The following is a 26,562-nucleotide window of genomic DNA, read 5'->3' as shown; positions in this document are numbered from 1 at the left end:
TCGAATTGGCATTAAAGCCATTGTAGACCACCAGACTAAGCTGACATATGGAATTGTTTTAAGAAGGTCATAACAAGGATCATTTAGATATTCCATTTTTTATTTTAAGACCCCTTGAATTATCAAACTATTTATATAAAATATGATTTGATGAAACTTTGAATTTGGCCCAACTGCTATTAGCCCATACAAACGCATTGAATAACAGATTCACTACATGGAACAGTCCGGGAAAAAATCTAAAGGAAGTTTGTTCTGAAATGTCTGTCCTATATTTGAGCAATATAAGAAAGATCAGGAAACCATTTTTTTAAACATGTATTTAACCCCTTATTTTTGGCACTTAACTATCTCCATATATACTGTTTGTAACGGGCTTCTTCCATCTCTTCATCCGAAGAGGAGTAGCAAGGATTGGACCAAAGTGCAGCGCGGCTAGTGTTCAACATGTTTAATAAAATAACAAGTGAAACACTACAAACAACATACAAAATAACAAAATGTGCAGAAACCGAGACAGACCTATCTGGTGCAGACAATCACAGAGACAGGAAACAAACACCTACAAAATCCCAACACAAAACAAGCCTCCTATATATGAGTCTCAATCAGAGACAACGACTACCATCTGCCTCTGATTGAGAACCCACACTAGGCTGACATAGAAACAGACAAACTAGACACACAACATAGAATTCCCACCCAGCTCACGTCCTGACCAACTAAACACATACAAAACAACAGAAAACAGGTCAGGAACGTGACAGAACCCCCCCCCCCAAGGTGCGAACTCCGGGCGCACCCCTAAAACTCAAGGGGAGGGTCTGGGTGGGCATCTGTCCGCGGTGGCGGCTCCGGCGGTGGACGAGGGCACCACTCCACCATTGTCTTTGTCCACCTCCTTAGCGTCCCTTGAGTGGCGACCCTCGCCCCCGACCATGGTCCAGGAACCTTCACCAACTCCCCTCTACAATAGAGGAGACAACTCAGGACAGAGAGGTAGTTCAGGACAAAGAGGTAGTTCAGGACAAAGAGGTAGTTCAGGACAAAGAGGTAGTTCAGGACAAAGAGGTAGCTCAGGACAGAGAGGTAGCTCAGGACAGAGAGGTAGCTCAGAACAGAGAGGTAGCCCAGGACAGAGAGGTAGCTCAGGACAGAGGGACAACTCCGGACTAGTGGCAGCTCCGGACTGAGTGGCAGCTCCTGACTGAGTGGCAGCTCCTGACTGAGTGGCAGCTCCTGACTGAGTGGCAGCTCATGACTGGAGGGCAGCTCATGACTGGAGGGCAGCTCATGACTGGAGGGCAGCTCATGACTGGAGGGCAGCTCATGACTGGAGGGCAGCTCATGACTGGAGGGCAGCACCAGGATAAGGGGCAGCACCAGGATAAGGGGCAGCACCAGGATAAGGGGCAGCACCAGGATAAGAGGCAGCACCAGGATAAGGGGCAGCTCCGGACTGAGGGACGGCAGCTCCGGACTGAGGGACTGATCCTGGCTGGATGACGGCTCTGGCGGATCCTGGCTGGACGGCTCTGGCAGATCCTGGCTGGATGGCTCATGGTTGGCTGACGGATCTGGCTGCTCATGGCTGGCTGACGGATCTGGCTGCTCATGGCTGGCTGACGGATCTGGCTGCTCATGGCTGACTGACGGATCTGGCTGCTCATGGCTGGCTGACGGATCTGGCTGCTCATGGCTGGTTGACGGATCTGGCTGCTCATGGCTGGCTGACGGATCTGGCTGCTCATGGCTGGCGGACGGATCTGGCTGCTCATGGCTGGCTGACGGATCTGGCTGCTCATGGCTGGCTGACGGCTCTGGCCGCTCATGGCTGGCTGGCGGCTCTGGCTGATCCTGTCTGGCTGGGGGCTCTGGCAGATCCTGTCTGGTAGGCGGCTCTGGCAGATCCTGTCTGGTAGGCGGCTCTGGCAGATCCTGTCTGGTAGGCGGCTCTGGCAGATCCTGTCTGGTAGGCGGCTCTGGCAGATCCTGTCTGGTAGGCGGCTCTGGCAGATCCTGTCTGGTAGGCGGCTCTGGCAGATCCTGTCTGGTAGGCGGCTCAGGCAGATCCTGTCTGGTTGGCGGCTCTGGCAGATCCTGACTGACGAATGGCTCTAGCGGCTCCTGACTGACAAACGGCTCTGACGGCTCGGGGCAGACGGGCGGCTCTGACGGCTCGGGGCAGACGGATGGCTCAGATGGCGCTGGGTAGACGGATGGCTCAGATGGCGCTGGGTAGACGGATGGCTCAGATGGCGCTGGGTAGACGGATGGCTCAGATGGCGCTGGGCAGACGGATGGCTCAGATGGCGCTTGGCAGACGGGTGGCTCAGATGGCGCTTGGCAGACGGGCAGTTCAGGCACCGCTGTGCAGACGGCAGACTCTGGCCGGCTGAGGTGCACTGTAGGCCTGGTGCGTGGTGCCGGAACTGGAGGCACCGGGCTAAGGACACGCACCTTCAGGCTAGTGCGGGGAGAAGGAACAGGGCATACTGGACCCTGGGGACGCACATTAGGCCTAGTGCGTGGTGCCGGAACTGGTGGTACCGGGCTGGGGACACGCATGTCAGGGCTAGTGCGGGGAGCAGCAACAGGACGCACAGGACTCTGGGGACACACAGGAGGCTTGGTGCGTGGTGTAGGCACTGGTGTCAATGGGCTGGAGACACGCACCATAGGGCTAGTACGTGGAGGAGGAACAGGGCACACTGGACTCTCGAGGCGCACTATAGGCCTGGTGCGTGGTACCGGCACTGGTGGTACCGGGCTGAGGGCACGCACCTCAGGGCGAGTGCGGGGAGAAGGAACAGTGCTTACAGGGCTCTGGAGACGCACAGGAGGCTTGATGCGTGGTGCCGGAACTGAAGGCACTGGACTGGAGACACGCACCTCAGGGAGAGTGCGTGGAGGAGGAACAGGGCTCTGGAGACGCACAGGAGGCTTAGTGCGTGCTGTAGGCACTGTCTTAACCAGACGGCTAGCACGCACCGAGTATGGAGAGCTGTTCCCGGTGACATTAAATCACCAACACGTTCATTCGGACGGATGCCGTGCCTCATGCACCAAACCAATACATCCCTCATAACTCTCTCCTCCAATTTCTCCATTAACTCCTTTACTGTCTCTGCGTCACTCTCCTCCAAATCCGCCCTCACCGGCTCCTTACGGTAAACAGGAGGAGTTGGCTCACGTCTCCCGACTGACCCAACTAAACTACCCGAGAGCCCCCCCCCCCCAAGACATTTTTGGGTTTGACTTACGGGCTTCCAGCCTTGTTTCTGTGCTGCTTCCTCATATCTCCGCCTCTCTGCTTTCGCTGCCTCCAGCTCAGCTTTGGGGCGGTTATATTCTCCTGGTACTTCGCGGTCCAGAATTTCCTCCCAATTCCAATAGTCCTGTGTAGGTGGGTCCTGTTGTTGTTTCACACGCTGCTTGATCCGATTCTGGTGACGATCGTCTTGATATGAGAGATTGGACCAAGGCGCAGCGTATGCAAAATACATCTCTTTATTTTGTAAGAGAGGGAAAAACACGAAACAAACACTATACACAAACTAACCAAAACAACAAACGACCGTGAAGCTACAAACTCAAGTGCACACACAAACTACTTACGTTCAACATAGACACAGCTAGACTTCTATACTAAACATAAACCCAACTACTCTAATAAACCCCCTAAACCTTACAACCACCCTAGACACTACAAAAAACACATACATTCTCCATGTCACACCCTGACCTAACTAAAATAATTAAGAAAACAAAGAAATACTAAGGCCAGGGCGTGACACTGTTCTTATTTTTTATTTTTGTAACTGGTACCGGGGGACCAGATGAGTCTTGTGAGGCTTGTGGTGCATCCTAGAGCAAAACAACCAACATGTTTGTCAGAGTCTCACCTTTCCACAGAGGGGTCCATAGTATATAGCTTAAACTGATGGATTTTGATGGGGATTTTTTTTATTATGCTAATTGGATTTCCGCAGGCAGCAGAAATCCACTCTAGGGTGTTTAACAGGTTAGATGACTGCATTTTACAGGGTAGTATTTCACTCAGTGGGCCACAAGAGGGCAACAGGCGTCAGAGAAACGAGTGTCTGGGCTATCTGACTCGACACTTTGCTCCCGGTGATGTCACTGGCAGCCAATGAGAGTCAATGGAGCTGGGATCTTGCTGCGCTCGGCATGGGTGTTACAGAGGGTGGGAGAGGGGGAGAAGAGAATGGGAAAGACTGAGGATCATAGCAAGAGAAACAGATAGTCCGGTGAAGAGGGGGGGAGGGGAAAGTGTGCACGGTAAAAGATAGAGACCGTGTCACTGACACCCAGGTTGTTTCCCCTGCAATCTTAGAATCAGTGTTATGTGTCGTCATCCTGGCTGTTGCTGACTTGTAACCTGTAAAGATTGTTCCTTAGGCAATGCAATGCTAGGCAATGCTCGTAAGCCAAGGTCTCATTCAGTCCAGTGGGTGATGGTATACAGTGCCTTCGGAAAGTATTCAGACCCCTTGACTTTTTACACATTTCGTTAAGTTACAGCCTTATTCTAAAATTGATTAAATTGTTTTTTTCCCTCTAACCAATCTACACACAATACCCCATAATGACAAAGGAACAAATACTTTTTTAGAAAATTGTGCAAACTTATTACAATTATAAAAACTAAATATCAGATTTACATAAGTATTCAGACCCTTTACTCAGTACTTTGTTGAAGCACCTTTGGCAGCGATTACAGCATCAAGTCTTCTTGGGTATGACACTACAAGCTTGGCACACCTGTATTTTGGGCTCTGGCTGGGCTACTCAAGGACATTGAGTCTTGTCCCATAGCCACTCCTGCGTTGTCTTGGCTGTGTGCTTAGGGTCGTTGTCCTGTTGGAAGGTGAACCTTCATCCTGAGCGCTCTGGAGCAGGTTTTCATCAAGGATATCTTTGTACTTTGCTCTGTTCATCTTTGCATGTGGAAAATGTGGGACAAGTCAAGGGGACTGAATACTTTCCGAAAGCACTGTTGACTGCATTCCCCCTCAGGTGAATAAATCGATTACATCTATATGTCATTCATCTAGTCATAGACCAAGTCATAGATTAGCTCAAGGCTGAGGCCTAGAGGACAGGCAGGCAGGCAGGCAGGTGTGTGTGTGTGTGTGTGTGTGTGTGTGTGTGTGTGTGTGTGTGTGTGTGTGTGTGTGTGTGTGTGTGTGTGTGTGTGTGGTGTGTGTGTGGTGTGTGTGGTGTGTGGGTTGTGTGTGGTGTGTGGGTTGTGTGTGGTGTGTGTGTGCGCACTGCCCTGTGCAGAGATAACACAACTAGCGCTACACAGAGTCCCCATAGATTTGACAGGCAGAGAATGAGAGAATAAAAAATATAATCAATGTAACCTTTATTTAACTAGAGAAGGGGAAGGGAAAGTAGATTCGAATGCTGGTGCCACGTTAGTATGATGATGTGGATGTCTGTTCTCATAATGTACTTATGCTATCAACTACAATCTGGTTGGACACAGTAACTAAGCTCTGTAACAATACAGGAACTTCTACTTAAAGATGCTTGACTCCTGATATTGTTATCAGTAAAAGAAAAATCAACTCAAATGTTACTTTTAATAGTTGGATTTATTGCGGAAGCATGACGTTATTGCAGCAGCATATCAGAGAATGCTTCGAGGCTCATCCCTGGTGCATTGGAGGGACTATTTTTTTTTGATTCACAGATTCTCCTCACCTCACGCCTCGTACTCTAGAAGCAGCTCTGATTGGAAAGTTTTAAAATGTTCATGACTGCCAGGTTCAAAGTGACTCACAGACTCTGCGGGCCTGAAAGACTTCAGGCAGTTTAATAAAAAACCATTGCAGTTCTTGTCGGGAATCTTCCAAAATGAGTGTGGGAATTGGAAGTGTGAAAGGGAATGGGGGGGGGGGGGGGGTGAAGATGGGACGAGGAAGACATTGAGCGAGACCGAGCGAGACCGAGCGAGGGAGTGAAAAAGGCAAAATGAGGGACGTGTGAGAGAGAGCGGGGGAGTGAGAAAAAGGGAGGAGAGCGAGAGAAGCAGCACTGTCATATTCGATTAACCTGTAATAGGAGCTGCACTGTCTGTCGGCACTAATGTCCTCACCCTCTTTATATAAAGGACAAGTCCTCGAGCTGCTAGACACCAAGGTTTCTCTGTGTTCTCCTGGCTGACTCTCTCCCTGTATAAACTCTCACAACACACACACACACACACACACACACACACACACACACATAGACACTGTTGGCAAAGACCTCACACTCCAGATCAGAGAGAGAGAGACGGTGGAAACGAAGCGAAGTCTTGATCAGTGGCGGCGTCTTCAGGCGCGTCTTGGCTTCAAAAACTCCTCCAGATCTAGTTGGGTTATGTTATTGCTCTGAGTGTCTGATGAAAACATCCCTTTAAAAAAAAATCCCTGTTATTGGTTTTCCAGTCCTGTTGGGGCTGTTAGAAATGAATCAAGGGGTTGTTTGAAGCGGTGGAGCTGGGTCGTTGTTGACGTCTACACAGATTTCTCACTTAGATACAACTACTGGAGGTAATTGATACTGTACATAATGGGACTGTTGTGGTGGTGGGGGTGGGGGGGGGGTATATTGCCTTCATAGTGTGAGACAGGAGTGGTCACTGACAACTGTATAATAGAACTTTTGAAGACACGTTTAAACAGGACTGCAGTTGTTCTTGCTCGATCAAAGTTAAGGAAACACTTCCTTGCTTCTTCGAGAGAACTCCCTGTGTCGATACCATACTCGAATCTCCCAATTTCCTCTCTGACTCATATGCCTTCTCTTCTGCACTTTAGGAGGTTATACCATGCCTGTAATACCATGTCTGAAGGCTGGGAATGAATGGTTTTAAGGGCTACTTTTCTACCGCCTTTGCATGGGTCCTGGTCCTCTGCCGCATGTAGGACTTGTTGTCGTCTGCTTTCCTTCTCCAGGTCGCTTTGATCCTCCCAGATGTTTAAAAAAAAACTCTGTTAACTATTTGCTGACACAAGCCTTCCTGCTGGGAGCGGTCGTCATGGCAGCCTCTACCCACCCCTCCCTTGCTCTCTCTCCCTCTATCACTCCCTCTTCTCCCTCTATCTCTCCCTCTTCACCACCTCTCTCTTTCTCTCTCTCTCTCCGTACTATCACGCAGACACACACACACACACACACACACACACACAAAATCTCTCCTCTCCCTCCGTCCCCCCTTTCTCTTTACTGTCTACCCTCTGATCCTACTATTTGCAGTCTCTGCACATGCCCTGTACAGTCGCAGCATAGGATGCTGTATGTGTGTTTGTGTGTGTGTGTCCTTGCGTGTGTGTGTGTGCCTGTATGCTTGCGAATGCATGCAGCAGCAGCAGCGGCAGGCTGCCCCTAAGTGATTACCCTTTCATGTACCATGTGGTGGAGATACTAATAACGTGGTCCTGCTGTTCATTAGCTCTAATGTATTTACATCACAATACAAGGACAGGGGGGGACAGGAAAGAGGTACGTCTAGTGTGGTCTCCTGCATGTCTACGAGAAACCTTCAAACAAGCGCTTCCGGTTCCAACACGTAGGCTTTTTACCTTCTCAATGCAGCATATTCTTGATGTCACGTTTTGAACTCCTCCTCGAAGTGGGTGCTTAGTCTCTGTTGATGTTTTTAGAGAATGCAGTAATGATAATATGAATGCGGTCTAGAGAGGTTGTGTAGGGAGAGAGTAAATACCATGGTTTCAGTGGGCGTGCAACAGCACCATTCATCTCCCTGGGTCCTGATTGGCTCCTGTGGTGAATGAATGACAGGTTTGGAGCAAGTCAGTTGGCCCGCGTGGCGCGTGTGCCCTGCAGGTGCCAGCTTAGTTAGCAGGCGGGACTGCGAGGCCCTGGTGGCGAACAGGATGGCGGGTGGCGGTGGCAGAGGAGAGGAGAGGCGCTGGAGGGAGGGCAAGGTTTGGGCAGGAGGACAAGGGACGGCAGGTGCTAGGGTGATCAGAGGTGTTTTTGCTATAAAGCTGTTCACATTTACACGAGGCTATTGGCAAGAGTTGCGCAGAAAATTGGAGTTGGACAGATATGAATGGCCAACATGATCACAGACGTGTTTAAATCGAAGACTGTTCAGTGCTTTTGTGGACAGGTGCGGTGTCTTCTTCAAAAGAATGAATGTGGAACTAAAAGACCCAAGAGCGCCGTGGCCGAAAGGCAAGGGAACTAATGCCAAAAATCTTCTCCATTCTCATTTCTCCCTCTCTCGCTCTGTCTCCCCTCGTAACTCTCTCGTTACCTTTTTTTTCTTCTCTCCTGTCACCTCATCCCAAATGTAGCTCTGTCCTTCTCTTTCATTTCCCTTTCTCTTTATTTTCTCCCTCTCTCTAAAGCCCCCCCCCCCCCCCCCTCTCTTTCTCATCTGAAATAGGCATTAGACTAGATAAAGAGTGAGGCAGACACGGAGAGAGACGTGGCAATAGTATAGCTGGTAGTGTCTGTGGAGGGGGACGTATCGTCGTAGATGAGGACAAGGTGGCCTCCGTCTGTCTAGCTGCCAGGATCGCTGTCTGTTTGACTGGCTGGCTGCACTGGTTGTATAGAGCACAGGGCCCTTCATGGATCAATTCCCTATCACAGTTCGACTGAAGTATTTCTGCTATGGCCATTCCCATTCATTTCCAAGGCTTTGAATAGGAATTTGAATGCGTTCACACAGATTACCACACAGTATAGAGATTTGTGTATTTTTCTCCACGGGTTTTGGCCTGTCAGGTGTTCTCGTTAGCAACATCCTCATTCCGGTCTTCAGGGACTTTCCCTTCTCTCTTCTTCCTGTGGGGGGGGGGGGGGTGAGCTCTCCGCTCGATGACTCATCCGCTTCGGCCCTCTCTTCTCTCTGTTCCTCCTAGCATCTTGGCTGTCCCTCTTTTATATAACACTCTGGCCGTCCCAATGGCTTAGAGGAGGCTCTGTATCATTGTACTCCCCCCCCCCCCCCCCCCCCCCCCCCCCCCACACCGCCACTATACATCCTGCAACCTCGTCCCTCTAGCTCTAATCATATTGCTAATAATTTCTGCCTTGTATTTGAATGAGACTGGATGCCTCTCTCTCTCTGATGTCAGTGCAGTAGTGGCGCTAGTATCATGCTACTCGCTTGCCTTGTGTGTTGCCATGCCACAGTGCTGCCTTGGGCGTCCTCTCTCTGTCACCAGACACACAAGTTGCTCTACCGTAGCACACCGATATACCACTGGCGCAGTCACACACATTAACACAAAGGTGCACACACACACGGATGGATGGATATACAGACACAAACAAACAGGTATGTACACACACCCACAGTCAGGTATACACGCATGCCCACAGACAGGAAAATGACAGGTGGCAGAGGACTGCGGCAGACCTCTCTAAAGTTCCCGGCATGTTCCTTTTCCTCTCCTCTCTGCACTCCACCACTGGCCTACATACAGCTAGCCACATCCTGCGTCACCGCACACGGCTCGTTCATATTTCACGTGCACAGATTGCCCCCTTCTCTCTCTCTGTCTCTCTAACTCACACTCCAGTGGGAGAGAATAGCATGTATCCCACCTGACTGTGCTGGTGTTTTAGCAACCTTGTTTTCTGCACCAGTGGCTCTGCTGCTTCTCTCCCTCTCTAATGGGGATACAGTACAGTACGTTATATCTGGGGAAGCAGCTTCTCTCTCTCTAATGGGGATACAGCAGGTTAATTCTGGGGAAGCAGCGTCTCTGTCTCTCTAATTGGGATACAGCAGGTTAATTCTGGGGAAGATGCTTTCCAGTAAAGACAAATAGAGCATGGCACATCTGAAAATAGATACCCTTGATATTACAGACTAAAGTGCCCCATCGTTTTAGCTCCTATGCGTAGGAGCTATTAGATTCCTAGGCATAGTCAAGTAAACTCACCGCCTTGGCTGTGTGAATGTATCCCTCCCTGCTTCCCCAGGTTTGTTACTTAATTTCTTTCTCTCTCTCTCTCTCCATCCACAGCTCTCCCCAACAGACAAGAGTTTGGAGTTTGACAGAGATTTCCGTATCCGGCACTATGCAGGGGATGTTGTGTAAGTAACTGTATACAGTGGTGTACGGTACTGTATGGCACCACCCTTTGCTATAAGTCATTGTGGTGGCAGAAGTGACTTCGTTACACTTCACTTTGTTGTTTAAATACCCTTGTTGGTTCCACTTTTCTGGGCTCCGTTATTTACTCAACCAATAAGAAATACTCAATGTGCACTTATAAATCATAACAATTTGAATCAAAATACAGCTGTAGACAGAAGTCCAGGATCAAACATACAACCCGATGTCTCTCCTGAGTTCTGCAAAATAGGAAAAGTCCAAGTTGCTTTTAATATGCTTGCAGTCAACCCCTAGTGATGTAACTGCCTACGTCAACACCTTCTACTCATGAGACCAAGCCCATGCATATACAGTTATACAAACTTGCAGGAGAGAACAATAGTTTGTGATTTCTAAGGGCTCAGCAGTCATTTTCCACTCCACAAGTTGCTTTATAGTGGCATGTCTGACTTGTCTCTTATCTCTTTCACTCCCCTGCAGGGTTCTGTGTCTATGAATCTCTTTTAGCCTTGAGGCGCTTTCTCACAGACACCCTGTTTTGACTGCAATAGCTCACACATCTCTCAGACCGTTTCTTATAAGAGGCAAAGACTAGAAAATAACTGGGGAACAATATTAAACCTTATAATGAATATATATATTGCTAATCTGTAGTCCAGGACCCTATAAATGTAGTGTGGGAGGGGTCTTATAGCCCTTCCCCTTCTATTAATACAACATAAGCATAATCAATTATTATAATACATCAAACATTTGGTCCAGCCCCTATCATGACCCTAAGGTGACCCCGTCACCCTCATCATTACAAAAACATGAGATCATCAAACACTATCATCAACCAAATCACCAGCTGTGTATGCTACAGTATGCAAGTCATCCTCAATGCCTGCATGTCTGTCCTGCTCAGCATCTTCTAGCTACATTCCCATGGTTGATATATTTTTATTTATTTAACCTTTGTTTTATCAGGGAGTCATACTGAGACCAAAGTCTCTTTCACAGAGCCCTGAATGACATGAATTAAAGAAAATACACACATCAATTATATGGCTTTAAAGATGAGATGAGAGAGGTATAAACCATGGACTGTGACATCCACTCTGCCTGCAGCCTAGCCTAACTGGTTCAGGGAGTACTCAAACTTGAGACCTCCAGCGTTCCAAATGGAACCCTATTTCCTATATAGTGCACTACTGTTGACCAGGGTCCATAGGGCTCTGGTCAATGGGTCCTGGTCAAAAGTAGTGCACTATATAGGGAATAGGGTGCCATTTGAGATATACAGCCTGAGACAGTGGAGTCAGGCGTTTTAATGGGCCAGTTTCCTCCTGGGTCTTACTGATGGCTCCTACACTCCCACTGTTTTTCTGGAAACAGGATTTGTTCTCTAATTCTTCTGTGATTCATCCATTGTAATACTTTCTGAGTAGGGTTTAGGAGACGCTGTTGTCATTTTTAAGCACCGTCTTTGGTGCTGTATGTTGTCTTAATGTCTGAAAAAGATGATCAAAGTGTGTGTGTGCATGTGTGTGTGTGTGTGTGTGTGTGTACTTATGTACTACCGCAGGTACTCTGTGGTTGGCTTCATCGACAAGAACAAGGACACTCTCTTCCAGGACTTCAAAAGGCTACTGTACAACAGGTTAGAGGCAACACACACCTGCTATCCCCTCTCCACCTCGTCTCGCCCTCGTCTTGCGCTCCTCCCTATTTCATGACCCCACTGTAGCCAACTATGATGCACTGATAACCAATTTTTCCTCCCCTCTTTTTTTCCCGCTCCTCTCTTTCTCTTCCCCTCTCTTCCTCTCTCTCCGTAGCTCCAACCCAGTGCTGAAGATGATGTGGCCGGAGGGCAAGCTGAGTATCACTGAGGTCACCAAACGACCCCTAACGGCCGCCACCCTCTTTAAGAACTCCATGATCGCATTGGTGGAGAACCTGGCATGCAAGGTGAGGGGTGTGGCCACCGCCGGGCAACTATTTCATTGGCCAACAACAACATGACATTTTGTTTGAGAACATGTACTACTGCCTTGACAGATCGGGTGCATCTCAATGGTCCCGTGTGGCTCAGTTGGTAGAGCATGGCGCTTGCAACGCCAGGGTTGTGGGTTCATTTCCCACGGGGGGACCAGGATGAATATGTATGAACTTTCCAATTTGTAAGTCGCTCTGGATAAGAGCGTCTGCTAAATGACTTAAATGTAAATGTAATAGTCTAAAGGGGGTTTTCTTTCCTCATCTCCTCTCCTCCAAAATTACACAAATGTAAGCTCACAGGATGTAAAAATAAAAACATGTTGGATATCCTATAGGAATTAGCTTTCACCTGTCTAGTTGTTCCACATCCGTGCAGATAGAGGATAGGAGACTGAGGTGGGGCTGTGTCTCCTCACTGTGTCTCCTCACTGTGGTCCCCCTGGTGGTTTGTGCGTGCAGGAGCCCTACTATGTGCGCTGCATCAAGCCCAACGACGTCAAGTCGCCCCTGCTGTTCGAGCACGAGCGTTGTCGCCACCAGATCGAGTACCTGGGCCTACTGGAGAACGTCCGTGTGCGCCGCGCCGGATTCGCCAACCGCCAGGACTACCCCCGATTCCTCCAGAGGTACGAGCTTCCACCTCATCTCCGGGTAGAAGGAGAATCAGGTCCCGCATTCAAAATGCATCTCAGAGTAGTGGTGATTTAGGATCAACTCCCTCCTTTCCGTATAGTCTTATTCATTATGATATAAAAGGCCCGATCCCCATCCTATAGCAGCACTCCTAGTCTGACGTGGACATTTTCCCAGAGCAAAATCATTGTGCAAAATTCAAAAAATGCATTAAAACTCCTTATAATCTCGCAGTGGGATTTCATTTGAAGATGTTCTTAAACAATTCCCTCTTTGTGAATACGAGCCCCCTCCAACACAATGTTCCTGTGCCCTGCCCTTCACTAGGAAACAGCCTTGTAACAGAGTGGGTGTGTTTAATGACGTGCCTTTTCCATCGACTGCAGTTGACGCGCTGCACTTCAGTGAGAGGAAAACAAGCTCTGTTGTATTGAGACAGTATTCATCAGCACTAGGAACCTCACAACGATCACTCCTGATTCATTTTACGCTTTCGGTGTGTCGGTGTCATCACTTCCTGCCTCTGTTTTCGATCCGCTCACCTACTGAACATTCATTCATTCTTTATTGTCTACCATTATACTGTGATATTCTTTTACGTACACTACCGTTTGGGGTCACTTAGAAATGTCCTTGTTTTTGAAAGAAAGGCACATTTTCTGTCCCTTTTAAAATAACATAAAATTGATCAGATATACAGTGTAGACATTGTTAATGTTGTAAATGACTATTGTAGCTGGAAACAGCTTATTTTTTTATGGAATATCTACATAGGCGTACAGAGGCCCATTATCAGCAACCACCACTCCTGTGTTCCAATGGCACATTGTGTTAGTTAATCCAAGTTTATATTTTTAAAAGGCTAATTGATCCTTAGAAAACCGTTTTGCAATTATGTTAGCACAGCTGAAAACTGATGTTCTGATTAAAGAAGCAATAAAACTGTCCTTCTTTAGACTAGTTGAGTATTACAACATGAACAATGTCTATACTGTATTTCTGATCAATTTTATGTTATTTTAATAGACAAAAAAAATGTTTTTTTTTCAAAAACAAGGACATTTCTAAGTGACCGCAAACTTTTGAACGGTAGTGTACATCAGTACTCTTACTAACACCAACTCGTGACTAAATGAATAGACCGGGGCTGGCCTTGAGTTTGATAAAGCAGAATTCAGTCAGTACTGGACTAAATCCTAGAGAGCTTTGCAGAGGAGAGGAGGGCCTTAGCATCATCACATCACCTTGTCAGTGGGCGCTATGCGACAGCAGTGAAAAAAAATATAGCAAGATATTTCTTCTAAAAGTGTGTTATAACACATCTGGGAAACCGAGGCAGGTTCATATTGTGTGCAAAAGGAGGATTTTTAATATGATTTATTTTATTTATTTTGGACTCTTGGCAGTTAAATTAGGATTTAGTTCAAACTGCACTCACACACAAGCTCCAAATGGTCCCAAACAAATGCAAATACACGCGCAAACACACCCTTTTTTTAACCCTGGTGTAACAGTATAACTTTACGGCGTCCCCTCGCCCCGACACGGGCGCGAACCAGGGACCCTCTGCACACATCAACAACAGTCACCCACGAAGCGTCGTTACCCATTGCTCCACAAAAGCCGCGGCCCTTGCAGAGCAAGGGGCAACCCTACTTAATGTCTCAGAGCAAGTGACGTAACTGATTGAAATGCTACTAGCGCGCACCCGCTAACTAGCTAGCCATTTCACATCCGTTACACTGGCACCTAATTCATTCACAGCTGTCTCGCTCCCCACTGCCCTGCCCTTTCCTCGGTCAAATTAGATGAGGTAATAGCTGTGGTAGTTAGTGGTGAAAGTTTTGCATAACATACTTCTCCTCTGACTCTGTCCCTCATTTCCTTCACTGATGAATTTGGACTGTGTATTACATCATGCTTTGGCAGTAAAATGCCTGTGAATAACTAATGCAGGAATCGGTTGACAGGCCTGCTAGCAGTGTTTTGACCTCTCTTGGCAGTCCAATAATATCTTGTCACAGTGTCCTGTGATGTTGCCAATCGTTCTGTTTTCTCGTGTATTTTGCTGGGCAGTTTTTCTGTTGAGTCACTGTCAAAGAACCAATCACTTCAACAAAGTGCATGTTTTGTAAAAGAAGAAGAGTGATACGGACACGATTGGGAATTGAAGTCACAGTCATTTAGTCCAATGTGACACACAGTTCGCAGTGGTTTTGGGCCCGTGCAGCAATACACCCAATTATTACGTCATTGCACGCACCATGCTCTGAACTATCAGAACCACTCTGGTTGGCGATAGTGCTAAAGCGTTTTTTTTAAATATTGGACCTTCTCTGCCTCCATTCCGCCCCCTCAGGTACAAGATGATCTCGGAGTTCACGTGGCCCAATCACGACCTCCCGTCGGACAAAGAGGCAGTGAAGAGGCTGGTGCAGGGCTGCGGCTTCGAGCACGACGTGGCCTACGGCAAGACCAAGGTGTTCGTCCGCACGCCGCGCACCCTCTTCTGCCTGGAGGAGCAGAGGGACGAAATGGTTGGGAGAATAGTCCTCTTCCTTCAGAAGGTCAGTGTCAATGTCGTCATCTTTGACCCTTGGCCTGGTCTCCATGGCAACGGCCCTATGTCGAGTGGTAACATTGTATAGGTGTGATGTCTCCAGGTAAATCTTTTTTTTATTTGTATTATTACGTTAAAAAAAACTGCTTTCAATTCAATAGCGTACACGTATTATATTGAGAAATGAAAACCCACTACTGTCACTAACATCATTCTACCAGGGAGATTGATTACTAGTCAAAGCTACCCATTCTCCAGTAATCTCATTATCTTGTTTCTTCAACACTCATCGTGTTCTCATTTAAATCCACTCTCTTTGCTTTTCATATGAATAACCAACTCTCGAGACTTGATATGCCACTGCCACTGTGCGCCGAGATATTTTCTGAGCCTAAAATAACGTTGTATTATTATAGCGTTAGAACCCAGAGAGGGAGAGAGCGCTATCTGCCCGTACAAACCCAGCTCGGTAAATGAGCTGGAGGAGAAAAAAGAGCAGAGGTCCACACATCCGCACTGCAGACTTCTGGGAAGCCGCCGGCATTCCTGCACAATAAAAGAACAAACAAACTCTGGGACTGAGAATATAATGTTCACATAACCCTAAAGCCATTCAACCCTTATTATTGACCCCTTATAATAGTTGGAATATATTACAGATATACCACAGCTCCTGAGGTGCTATGGAAGCATTCAGAGGATGGAAAACGAGATATGGATCTTAATATCAACCATTAGCTATGTAACAGTGTGAATATGCTGGAGCCATAGGGAAAATCTATACTTTTTATATCTATACCGTATACCTTTTATCATAATGACAGTTTTATGACATTGATACAGACCAGAATGTAATCCCATGTCATTGCTCCATTACGACCGATTCTCCATTTAATGTTCTCTATGCTGTATGATTGGGATATGGATATTGGCTTTTCTACATCTTTCTTCCCTTGATTGGCTGGTAAAGAAAGTCATGTGATTGTGTTGTGCTTCGAGAATGCGCCACTGACTTTCAGACACCTCAGGTAAGAATGATGGCATGTGTCATAACATGTGCCATTACACACCCATTAAGCCAGCCTAGCCTAAGATGTACTGTATAATACTTCTGTATAGATGGGAATAGATGGAGGAAATTGTTTTGTTTTTAGAGTGTAGTGTAGAATGTGGCCCTGTCATTTTGCTGTCAAATCCAGCTGACCTTCTCAAAAGGTAATGCCCCCTCTGACTGACAGATACAGAGATCAAAACGTCCATTTGTCAGCATCTGACTGCTCTGCTTCATGCTTCCTCCTTCCGGTTTGGGATTTGAACCCCTATTTTATTCATTCACCTGGGAGCCATTCATATGATTGGTGACAGAACGAAGATTGACGGCTATACATTTACCGCGCATGTTATTGCCACTCAAATCGCTAGGAGTACAACTACGTTCCTTCACGTTCACAACACCTTTCATTCGGACAGCTCTCTCCAAGGACTGGGCTGCAATATAACTGCCCGCCGACATCAAAGGGTTAAACCAACCAAATTGCTTCGGTGTGGGATTGATTGTTTGGCCTCTGTATTGATCTACAGGGCCCCGGTTGGGCTGCCCGGCAGACGAGCTCGACGTGTGTTCCTATTCGCTCTTTCTATCTCAAAGGATGTCGCCACTTTTGATAACCAACCACAAAAGACCAGAGATGAATTCCAGATGTTCGACCAAAAACAAGCATCGCGCGAAAGAGAGGTTTTGGGATTGAAGGAATTGTATAGGGCTCGCTCAGTCAAAAAGAAGAAGCACGCAGGACCACACACACACACACACACACACACACACACACACACACACACACACACACACACACACACACACACACACACACACACACACACACACACACACACACACTCATCGTCATTTGACTCTATTTTCCACCCTGCCCCCTACACACACAGCTCATCGTCTGTGCCAAGCAATCCCCTTATCAGCGGCTGGCACACCACTGTGGCTTATGCCAACGGGCCCCACCATGCCAGGGTTGGCAGAACCCATGTCAGTACCTCAAGCTCTCTTCCGCTCCCCCTATAAGCCTCCTTCCCCAGACAACCACAATACCCTGTCATTGTCTGCACTCTACACATAAAGGACTGAGGGATCCCGTATATTAGATTTGAGGTGCCCTTCTCCATACTTGGTTCTAGTACACAATTTGTCCTTTCACCCCACCGCCCCTTCGCCCCTCCTTGCACCCTGACTCCCTCCCCCCCCAGTCTCATTTCACACTGCCTTTTGCTCCTTCGTTCCTCGTTACCGCCCCGTTCTCCTAACCCCCCCGTCGAAGCCGTTCCGCTCTGGCTCTCTTCTCCTCCCCGAGGAAGCGGATAGAACTCTGGATCCGCTGAATCCAGCCTCACGTGCATGGCTATCAACTCTGCCCTCGCCACTAACTGACTGCGCTACACCCCGCAATCAGTGGTCCATATCTGCTCCACTGGACACTCCCTAGTGTGGACTGTGCAGTCAGTTGAGCACACAAGCATGCATCCAAACCACAATCAGAGCCTTCTCCTCAGGAAGGGGCAATAGTCCAAATCTGAACCAACCTAAAGGGGATTAAATACTACAATCCAACACAAATACAGACTTCATGAATGATTCATGAGCTTCCCCCTTTCTTTTTAATGAGTATTTCATAAATGGAAGCCCAGCCAGCCACATCGGTGTCTGTCAGGGCTGGTCTTTTAGCTGGGAATTGCGAGAGAGAGAGAGAGAGAGGGAGACATGAGAGAGTCCCCTGTGTATTGGGAGCCAGGGAATTAAAGCGGCAATCCGCAGTTAAAACAATAACAAAGCGTACTCACCGCCCCTGTTTCTGTAAAAATCTGAGGGATGGGGCTGGAGAAATGCAACCATTCTCAAATTCCGTAGACAGAGCTATGGATGCAAGGCCTGACCCTCCACGATATCAAAATTATAGTTTTTACATTTACTTTGTTTACGAACATTTTGGAGTATAACAAGCTTATATTTTGGGTTCTGATGGGATACGCCAGTTGAGCACCGCTCACGAGGCATTCATAAGTTATATTCTTCAAGAATCAATGGGTACATATCATTCATTCATAAGTCCAAAAATGGATGTTGCAATGCAGATTTCCCCTTTTAATTGCTGTAGTTACATGTGTCTGAGCGACTGTGGGTTTATCAGTGAGACTGTAGGCTAGGCTAGCATTAGAGTAGCAGACTATCTGCCTACTGGGCCAGAACTGATCCCACCTCTATCCACACGCCTCAGCAGTACGTAACCTGATCCTAATTCGTCTGATGTAGGCATGTTTAAAATAGCGTGTGAAGTGTTCTGTTACTTATGGCACATTTACAAATGCATGGCACCTGCAAAACACCTTCAGTAAGCTACCTCCCAAAATTGTCAATCTTCCAGACAAAATCAAAGGGTAACATGTTTCTCTTGTCACTCCTTTTATCAGTGACTTTGGCTTCGCTGAGGGAGATGCTGTACCTGCACCCTCTGTTGTTGCGGAAGACTTTTGATGATGAAGTGTCTCTTGATTATACTGAAGGATTGTTCCCTTCCGTCTCTCGGAGCACATCTGTGTTCACGTCTTGTGTTCTTTGATGCTCTTTGTTTACCACTGTGCTGTCAACTATGCTCAGTAACCCGTTTGAGTATTCTCTTACTGCAATTACTGCAACCTCCTCACAACTTCCAACTGTTAAAGAATGAAACGCATTCAGGCACGTGTCCTTTGAATTCACTAACACTTTTATTTTTATTTTTTTACATTTGAGATCCAATGCAAAATAAATTAATACCGGCTTATATTTTATTCATAAACCCTGGTCTGTGCATCCTTGAGTTGGTAATGTAATTGATTCTCAACCGAACAGAACGTTGCAGGCTATTTCAGTATAATAATTTACGCTTGGATTCACTGCACTAACAAGAAGAGAAAGTAGTGCCGGGCGTTTTACACTCAAAACAATCCACGGACCTGACAGCAATGCATCTCCTCGACAGTGTGGAAGGATATGGGTAGACAGGGGGCTCTCGCCATGGCAACTAATGTTTGGCTCTCAGCCAAGGTGCACTGCTTTCCTCTGATATGACCTTCACTTGCCATTCTCTCCATTTCCTCATAGAATCGCCCCTTTTTCTTTCTATCCTTTGACATGTCTATTCATGTATAATGCAGTATGTTATAATTAACAGACCTGACTGTAAGATACAAGCATTCATTTCTAAAGGTTTATTTGTTCCAGTGAGTGGCTGACAATCCGTCCATGGAGGCAACGCAAGTTGATAACATATTCCAATGATTTCCATCCATATTTGTATCGATCAACATGACAAAGAGTATCCATAACTATTCTATTTTAACCTCAATTCCACACAAAACATGAACCAAATGATGGAACATAATGAACATGCATAGAGGATGATTGTCTAGAGAGGGTTTTAGAGCAAGCCACTGGCTGCTGCCTTGAGCATGTGGTGATGGTGTTGTTCACCCCAGCGCTGGATTGATTTATCCTAAAAAAAACATTGGCCCAGTGTCTTGGCCCAGTGTCCCCAATGCTTGCCTGAGGTCTGTGTGTGTGTGTGTGTGTGTGTGTGTGTGTGTGTGTGTGTGTGTGTGTGTGTGTGTGTGTGTGTGTGTGTGTGTGTGTGTGTGTGTGTGTGTGTGTGTGTGTGTGTGTGTGTGTGTGTGTGTGTGTGTGTGTGTGTGTGTGTGTTTGTGTGTGGTGCCCTTGATAAATTGTGTCACACACTCTGCTTGATGCCGTCTCCGCCCACCTCGAGCATTTCACTGGAAAAACCAAATGTCCCGGGAGGACAGGGAAATTGTGGCACTCGGCATTTGATTGCGGTCAAGTGTGTCGCCCCGCCTGTCTTTCCATGTTTGATTTGTTTTGTGGATGACATGAAGGATATTTTGTTTAGCGTGTTTAGTCAGAGACTATAAATAATATTGCCAACCCTTGCTTGTTTTACGGATAGATTGATGGCCTCTTTATTAGGCCTAAAGCAGTTGAAGCACTTAGTTTAGCCTATAGTGTATGATTTACTATATATTTTTTATCTTATTTTACCTTTATTCTACTAGGCAAGTCAGTTAAGAACAAATTCTTATTTACAATGACGGCCTACCCCGGCCAAACCCTAACCCAGACAACAATGGGCCAATTGTGCTCCGCCCTATGGGATTCCCAATCACAGTCGGTTGTGATACAGCCTGGAATCAAACCAGGGTCTGTAGTGACGCCTCTAGCACTGAGATGCAGTGCCTTAGACCGCTGCGCCACTCGGGAGCAAAGGTATCGCTGCAGCTGTACATAGTAGAGGTCGACCAATTATTCGGAATGGCCGATTAATTAGGGCCGATTTCAAGTTTTCATAACAATCGGAAATCTGTATTTTTGGACACCGATTTGGCCGATTTTCATTATTATTATTTTTTTTTACACCTTTATTTAACTAGGCAAGTCAGTTAAGAACACTTCTTATTTTCAATGACGGCCTAGGAACGGTGGCTTAACTGCCTTGTTCAGGGGCAGAACGACAGATTTTTACCTTGTCAGCTCGGGGATTCAATCTTGCAACCTTACGGTTAACTAGTCCAACACTCTAACCGCCTGCTTTACAGTGCACTCCACGCGGAGCCTGCATGTTATGCGAATGCAGTAAGAAGCCAATGTAAGTTGCTAGCTAGCATTTAAACTTATCTTATAAAAAACAATCAATCAATCAATCATAATCACTAGTTAACTACACATGGTTGATGATATTACTAGTTTATCTAGCGTATCATGCGTTGCATATAATCGATGCGGTGCGCATTCGCGAAACAGGACTGCCGTTGCTCCAACGTGTACCTAACCATAAACATCAATGCCTTTCTTAAAATCAATACACAAGTATATATTTTTTAAACCTGCATATTTAGTTAATATTGCCTGCTAACATTCATTTCTTTTAACTAGGAAAATTGTGTCACTTCTCTTGCAACAGAGTCAGGGTATATGCAGCAGTTTGGGCCGCCTGGCTCGTTGCGAACTGTGTGAAGACAATTTCTTCCTAACAAATACAGCCAATTTCGCCAAACGGGATGATTTAACAAAAGCGCATTTGTGAAAAAAGCACAATCGTTGCACGGTTGTACCTAACCATAAACATCAATGCCTTTCTTAAAATCAATACACAGAAGTACATATTTTTAAACCTGCATATTTAGCTAAAAGAAATCCAGGTTATCAGGCAATAGTAACCAGGTGAAATTATGTCACTTCTCTTGTGTTCATTGCATGCAGAGTCAGGGTATATGCAACAGTTTGAGCCGCCTGGCTCGTTGCGAACTAATTTGCCAGAATTTTACGTAATTTGACATAACATTGAAGGTTGTGCAATGTAACAGGAATATTTAGACTTATGGATGCCACCCATTAGATAAAATACGAAACGGTTCCGTATTTCACTGAAAGAATAAACGTTTTGTTTTCGAGGTGATAGTTTCCAGATTCAACCATATTAATGACCTAAGGCTTGTATTTCTGTGTGTTAATATGTTATAATTAAGTCTATGATATGATAGAGCAGTCTGACTGAGCGGTGGTAGGCAGCAGCAGGCTCGTAATCATTCATTCAAACAGCACTTTCATGCGTTTTGCCAGCAGCTCTTCGCAATGCTTTAAGCATTGCGCTGTTTATGACTTAAACCCTATCAACTCCTGAGATTAGGCTGGTGTAACCGATGTGAAATGGCTAGCTAGTTAAAGGGGTGCGCGCTAATAGCGTTTCAAACGTCACTTGCTCTGAGACTTGGAGTGGTTGTTCCCCTTGCTCTGCAATAAAAAAAATCGGCCGATTTAATCGGTATCGGCTTTTTTTGGTTCTCCAATAATCGGTATCGCCGTTGAAAAATCATAATCGGGCGACCTCTAGTACATAGTCCATCTGTAAATAGCCCACCCAATCTACCTACCTCATCACCATATTGTTTTTATTTACTTTTCTGCTCTTTTGCACACCAGTATCTCTACTTGCACATCATCATCTGCTCATTTATCACTCCAGTGTTAATCTGCTAAATTGTAATTATTCGCTCCTATGGCCTATTTATTGCCTACCTCCTCATGCCTTTTGCACACACTGTATATAGACTTTATTTTTTTTCTACTGTGTCATTGACTTGTTTATTGTGTTATTGGCTTGTTTATTGTTTATTCCATGTGTTGTGTTGTTGTATGTGTCACACTGCTTTGCTTTATCTTGGCCAGGTCGCAGTTGTAAATGAGAACTTGTTCTCAACTGGTTAAATAAAGGTGAAATAATAAAAAAAGTATAAAAAAATACAGTATATCAATGAATATATTTAATCTTTGTTCTTCACATGTTCTGCATCTAAATCAAAGTCTCTCAAACTCCCTACACATCTAGCCATTGTCATGGTATAGGATATTAATTTGATCAGCCTTCATTTGATCCTTGTTTTTACACTGCTGCCACTCGCTGTTTATTATCTATGCATAGTGACTTTACCCTTACAAATTACCTCAACTAATCTGTACCCTTGCACGGGTACCGCTTCCCCCCGTATATAGCCTCATTATTGTTATTTTATTGTTACTTTTATAAATATATATCTTCTTTTTTTTAACTTTAGTTTATTTAGTAAATATTTTCTTAACTGCATTGTTGGTTAAGGGCATGTAAGTAAGCATTTCACTGTCAAATGCTTACTTACAAACCCTTAACCAACAATGCAGGCGCATGTGACAAATAACATTTTATTTGTTGCAGGAAAGTTTGCAGGGATTTGAAAACGTGTAGTGTATTTGAGGCTTCTGAAATTCCAGACTAGATTTTTCCCTACAAAAATGTCAATTAATTATTATCCACATAATTCACATTTCCTGTTGATGCAGGATTATTTTACATCTGTATGTGTATGTGTTTTGTGCTGGACGGGCTCTCTCTACCCAAAATGCATTTCAAAGTGCCCTAATAAAGCCGTACCAATCTGTCCCACTTTGTCTGCCCGAGACGCCCCCAATTTGGCTTCGACGAGCTCGTAAATCTGGATCCCCAGAGCCATGGGAGTGTGTGGTTAGTACGACTCCATGATGGAGGGAGGGAGTCTGTTAAAGTGTGATCAGATAGCTTTATTTGAGAGGAGGGAGTTTCGGCCTTGTTATTGACCTGATTTACCCACGCTCCCCTGGGTGTCATCTCCTCTCCTCTCCCCACCTTCCCACTCGTGATAATTCTACACCGTCTGCCCCGCTGTGTTTAAGCACAGCCAAGCAACAGTGTGTGTGGGCGATAGCCATGTGCATTTGAAATAATTGTACTATTTGAATAATATCATGATAATTTAGGATACATGGATAGTCGACATGTTTTATTTCAACTTTGTTTAAATTTGGATACTTGTTTGCTGCGCAGCCTGCGCACTAAGCAAGGCGGGGGATGGACAGAGGCCGGTGGGGTGTGTGACCATAGAAATAGAATGAGTAGAACGGTCTTGGAACGGCTATCCCTGGCAATTTGACTGATAAACTCATGGGAACACGATGCATCAATGTTCATGGTAATGTAGAATGTTCATTCAAATTATGTTAGCCAGAGTCATATGCAGTGAGCTACAAAAGTATTCATAGGTTTCACCTCCGTCACTCGGTCGCGTCATGCCATTGTTATGAACGTTCTCAAGCTGTAGCGGTGCCCTAAAGTGGCGATAAACCTAGACATTCTGGACGGAGGCTAATTACTGTTTCGTCTAAATTACACTATATTGTCTGGAAATACGATGGCATTGCTAAAGTAGTCAAATATTCAGTAGGAAACTACTTTGCCAGCATTATAATGTCATCAAATTTACTTTAGACAGTTGTCAATGTTGTCATTAACTAACAAAGTTCGTCAAATAGCTAGCAATGCCAACGTTAGCTAGCTAAAATCTATCCCCATTCTTTTGTTTTTATACTAGTTATTTGCCTCCTTTTTGATTGTCGTTGTATTTCCAAGCCACTGTAATGCAGTTTTAATCATCTTCATCAGCGCTCATTGACGATGCATTGAGTAGAATGCTCAGTCAGGCATCAGTCCAAAACAAACGTTCAAATAATATTGTGACGAATTGGAACTTTTACAATTTTTGTTGTTGTTTTGGCTCTGTACTCCAGCACTTTGGATGTGAAATTCTACAATGACTGAGGTTAAAGTCCATACAGTCAGCTATAATTTGTGTGTATTTTCATCCATATCGGGTGAACTGTTTAGAAATTACAGCACATTTTGTACATAGTCCCCCCATTTTTAGGGGACCAAAATGATTGGGACAAATACACTTACAGTATACATTTACATTTACATTTAAGTCATTTAGCAGACGCTCTTATCCAGAGCGACTTACAAATTGGTGCATTCACCTTATGATATCCAGTGGAACAACCACTTTACAATAGTGCATCTAACTCTTTTAAGGGGGGGAGGGGGTTAGAAGGATTACTTTATCCTATCCTAGGTATTCCTTAAAGAGGTGGGGTTTCAGGTGTCTCCGGAAGGTGGTGATTGACTCCGCTGACCTGGCGTCGTGAGGGAGTTTGTTCCACCATTGGAGTGCCAGAGCAGCGAACAGTTTTGACTGGGCTGAGCGGGAACTGTACTTCCTCAGAGGTAGGGAGGCGAGCAGGCCAGAGGTGGATGAACGCAGTGCCCTTGTTTGGGTGTAGGGCCTGATCAGAGCCTGAAGGTACGGAGGTGCAGTTCCCCTCACAGCTCCGTAGGCAAGCACCATGGTCTTGTAGCGGATGCGAGCTTCAACTGGAAGCCAGTGGAGAGAGCGGAGGAGCGGGGTGACGTGAGAGAACTTGGGAAAGTTGAACACCAGACGGGCTGCGGCGTTCTGGATGAGTTGTAGGGGTTTAATGGCACAGGCAGGGAGCCCAGCCAACAGCGAGTTGCAGTAATCCAGACGGGAGATGACAAGTGCCTGGATTAGGACCTGCGCCGCTTCCTGCGTGAGGGAGGGTCGTACTCTGCAAATGTTGTAGAGCATGAACCTACAGGAACGGGTCACCGCCTTGATGTTAGTTGAGAACGACAGGGTGTTGTCCAGGATCACGCCAAGGTTCTTAGCACTCTGGGAGGAGGACACAATGGAGTTGTCAACCGTGATGGCGAGATCATGGAACGGGCAGTCCTTCCCCGGGAGGAAGAGCAGCTCCGTCTTGCCGAGGTTCAGCTTGAGGTGGTGATCCGTCATCCACACTGAAATGTCTGCCAGACATGCAGAGATGCGATTCACCACCTGGTTATCAGAGGGGGGAAAGGAGAAGATTAATTGTGTGTCGTCTGCATAGCAATGATAGGAGAGACCATGTGAGGATATGACAGAGCCAAGTGACTTGGTGTATAGCGAGAATAGGAGAGGGCCTAGAACAGAGCCCTGGGGGACACCAGTGGTGAGAGCACGTGGTGCGGAGACAGATTCTCGCCACGCCACCTGGTAGGAGCGACCTGTCAGGTAGGACGCAATCCAAGCGTGGGCCGCGCCGGAGATGCCCAGCTCGGAGAGGGTGGAGAGGAGGATCTGATGGTTCACAGTATCAAAGGCAGCCGATAGGTCTAGAAGAATGAAGGAAGGATGAGAGCAGAAGAGAGAGAGTTAGCTTTAGCAGTGCGGAGCGCCTCCGTGACACAGAGAAGAGCAGTCTCAGTTGAATGACTAGTCTTGAAACCTGACTGATTTGGATCAAGAAGGTCATTCTGAGAGAGATAGCAGGAGAGCTGGCCAAGGACGGCACGTTCAAGAGTTTTGGAGAGAAAAGAAAGAAGGGATACTGGTCTGTAGTTGTTGACATCGGAGGGATCGAGTGTAGGTTTTTTCAGAAGGGGTGCAACTCTCGCTCTCTTGAAGATGGAAGGGACGTAGCCAGCGGTCAAGGATGAGTTGATGAGCGAGGTGAGGTAAGGGAGAAGGTCTCCGGAAATGGTCTGGAGAAGAGAGGAGGGGATAGGGTCAAGCGGGCAGGTTGTTGGGCGGCCGGCCGTCACAAGACGCGAGATTTCATCTGGAGAGAGAGGGGAGAAAGAGGTCAAAGCACAGGGTAGGGCAGTATGAGCAGAACCAGCGGTGTCGTTTGACTTAGCAAACGAGGATCGGATGTCGTCGACCTTCTTTTCAAAATGGTTGACGAAGTCATCAGCAGAGAGGGAGGAGGGGGGAGGAGGGGGAGGAGGATTCAGGAGGGAGGAG

General features: G+C 46.4%; 1 protein-coding gene across 1 annotated transcript in view; it reads left to right on the top strand.

Moving 5' to 3' along the window:
• Nucleotides 1-26,562, top strand: part of LOC129829230 (unconventional myosin-Id) — a 128,308-nt gene that overhangs the window by 47,759 nt on the left and 53,987 nt on the right. The window contains exons 12-16 of the mRNA XM_055890894.1: nt 10,026-10,096; nt 11,686-11,760; nt 11,939-12,071; nt 12,561-12,727; nt 15,094-15,301. Coding sequence (XP_055746869.1) covers nt 10,026-10,096; nt 11,686-11,760; nt 11,939-12,071; nt 12,561-12,727; nt 15,094-15,301 — 654 coding nt within the window. The remainder of the gene's footprint in view (nt 1-10,025; nt 10,097-11,685; nt 11,761-11,938; nt 12,072-12,560; nt 12,728-15,093; nt 15,302-26,562) is intronic.

This window comes from Salvelinus fontinalis, chromosome 30 (genome assembly GCF_029448725.1).
Source record: "Salvelinus fontinalis isolate EN_2023a chromosome 30, ASM2944872v1, whole genome shotgun sequence".
NCBI classification, from domain to species: domain Eukaryota; kingdom Metazoa; phylum Chordata; class Actinopteri; order Salmoniformes; family Salmonidae; genus Salvelinus; species Salvelinus fontinalis.
Note: the sequence above shows the minus strand (reverse complement) of the source record. Positions and strands in the feature narration are given on the sequence as shown.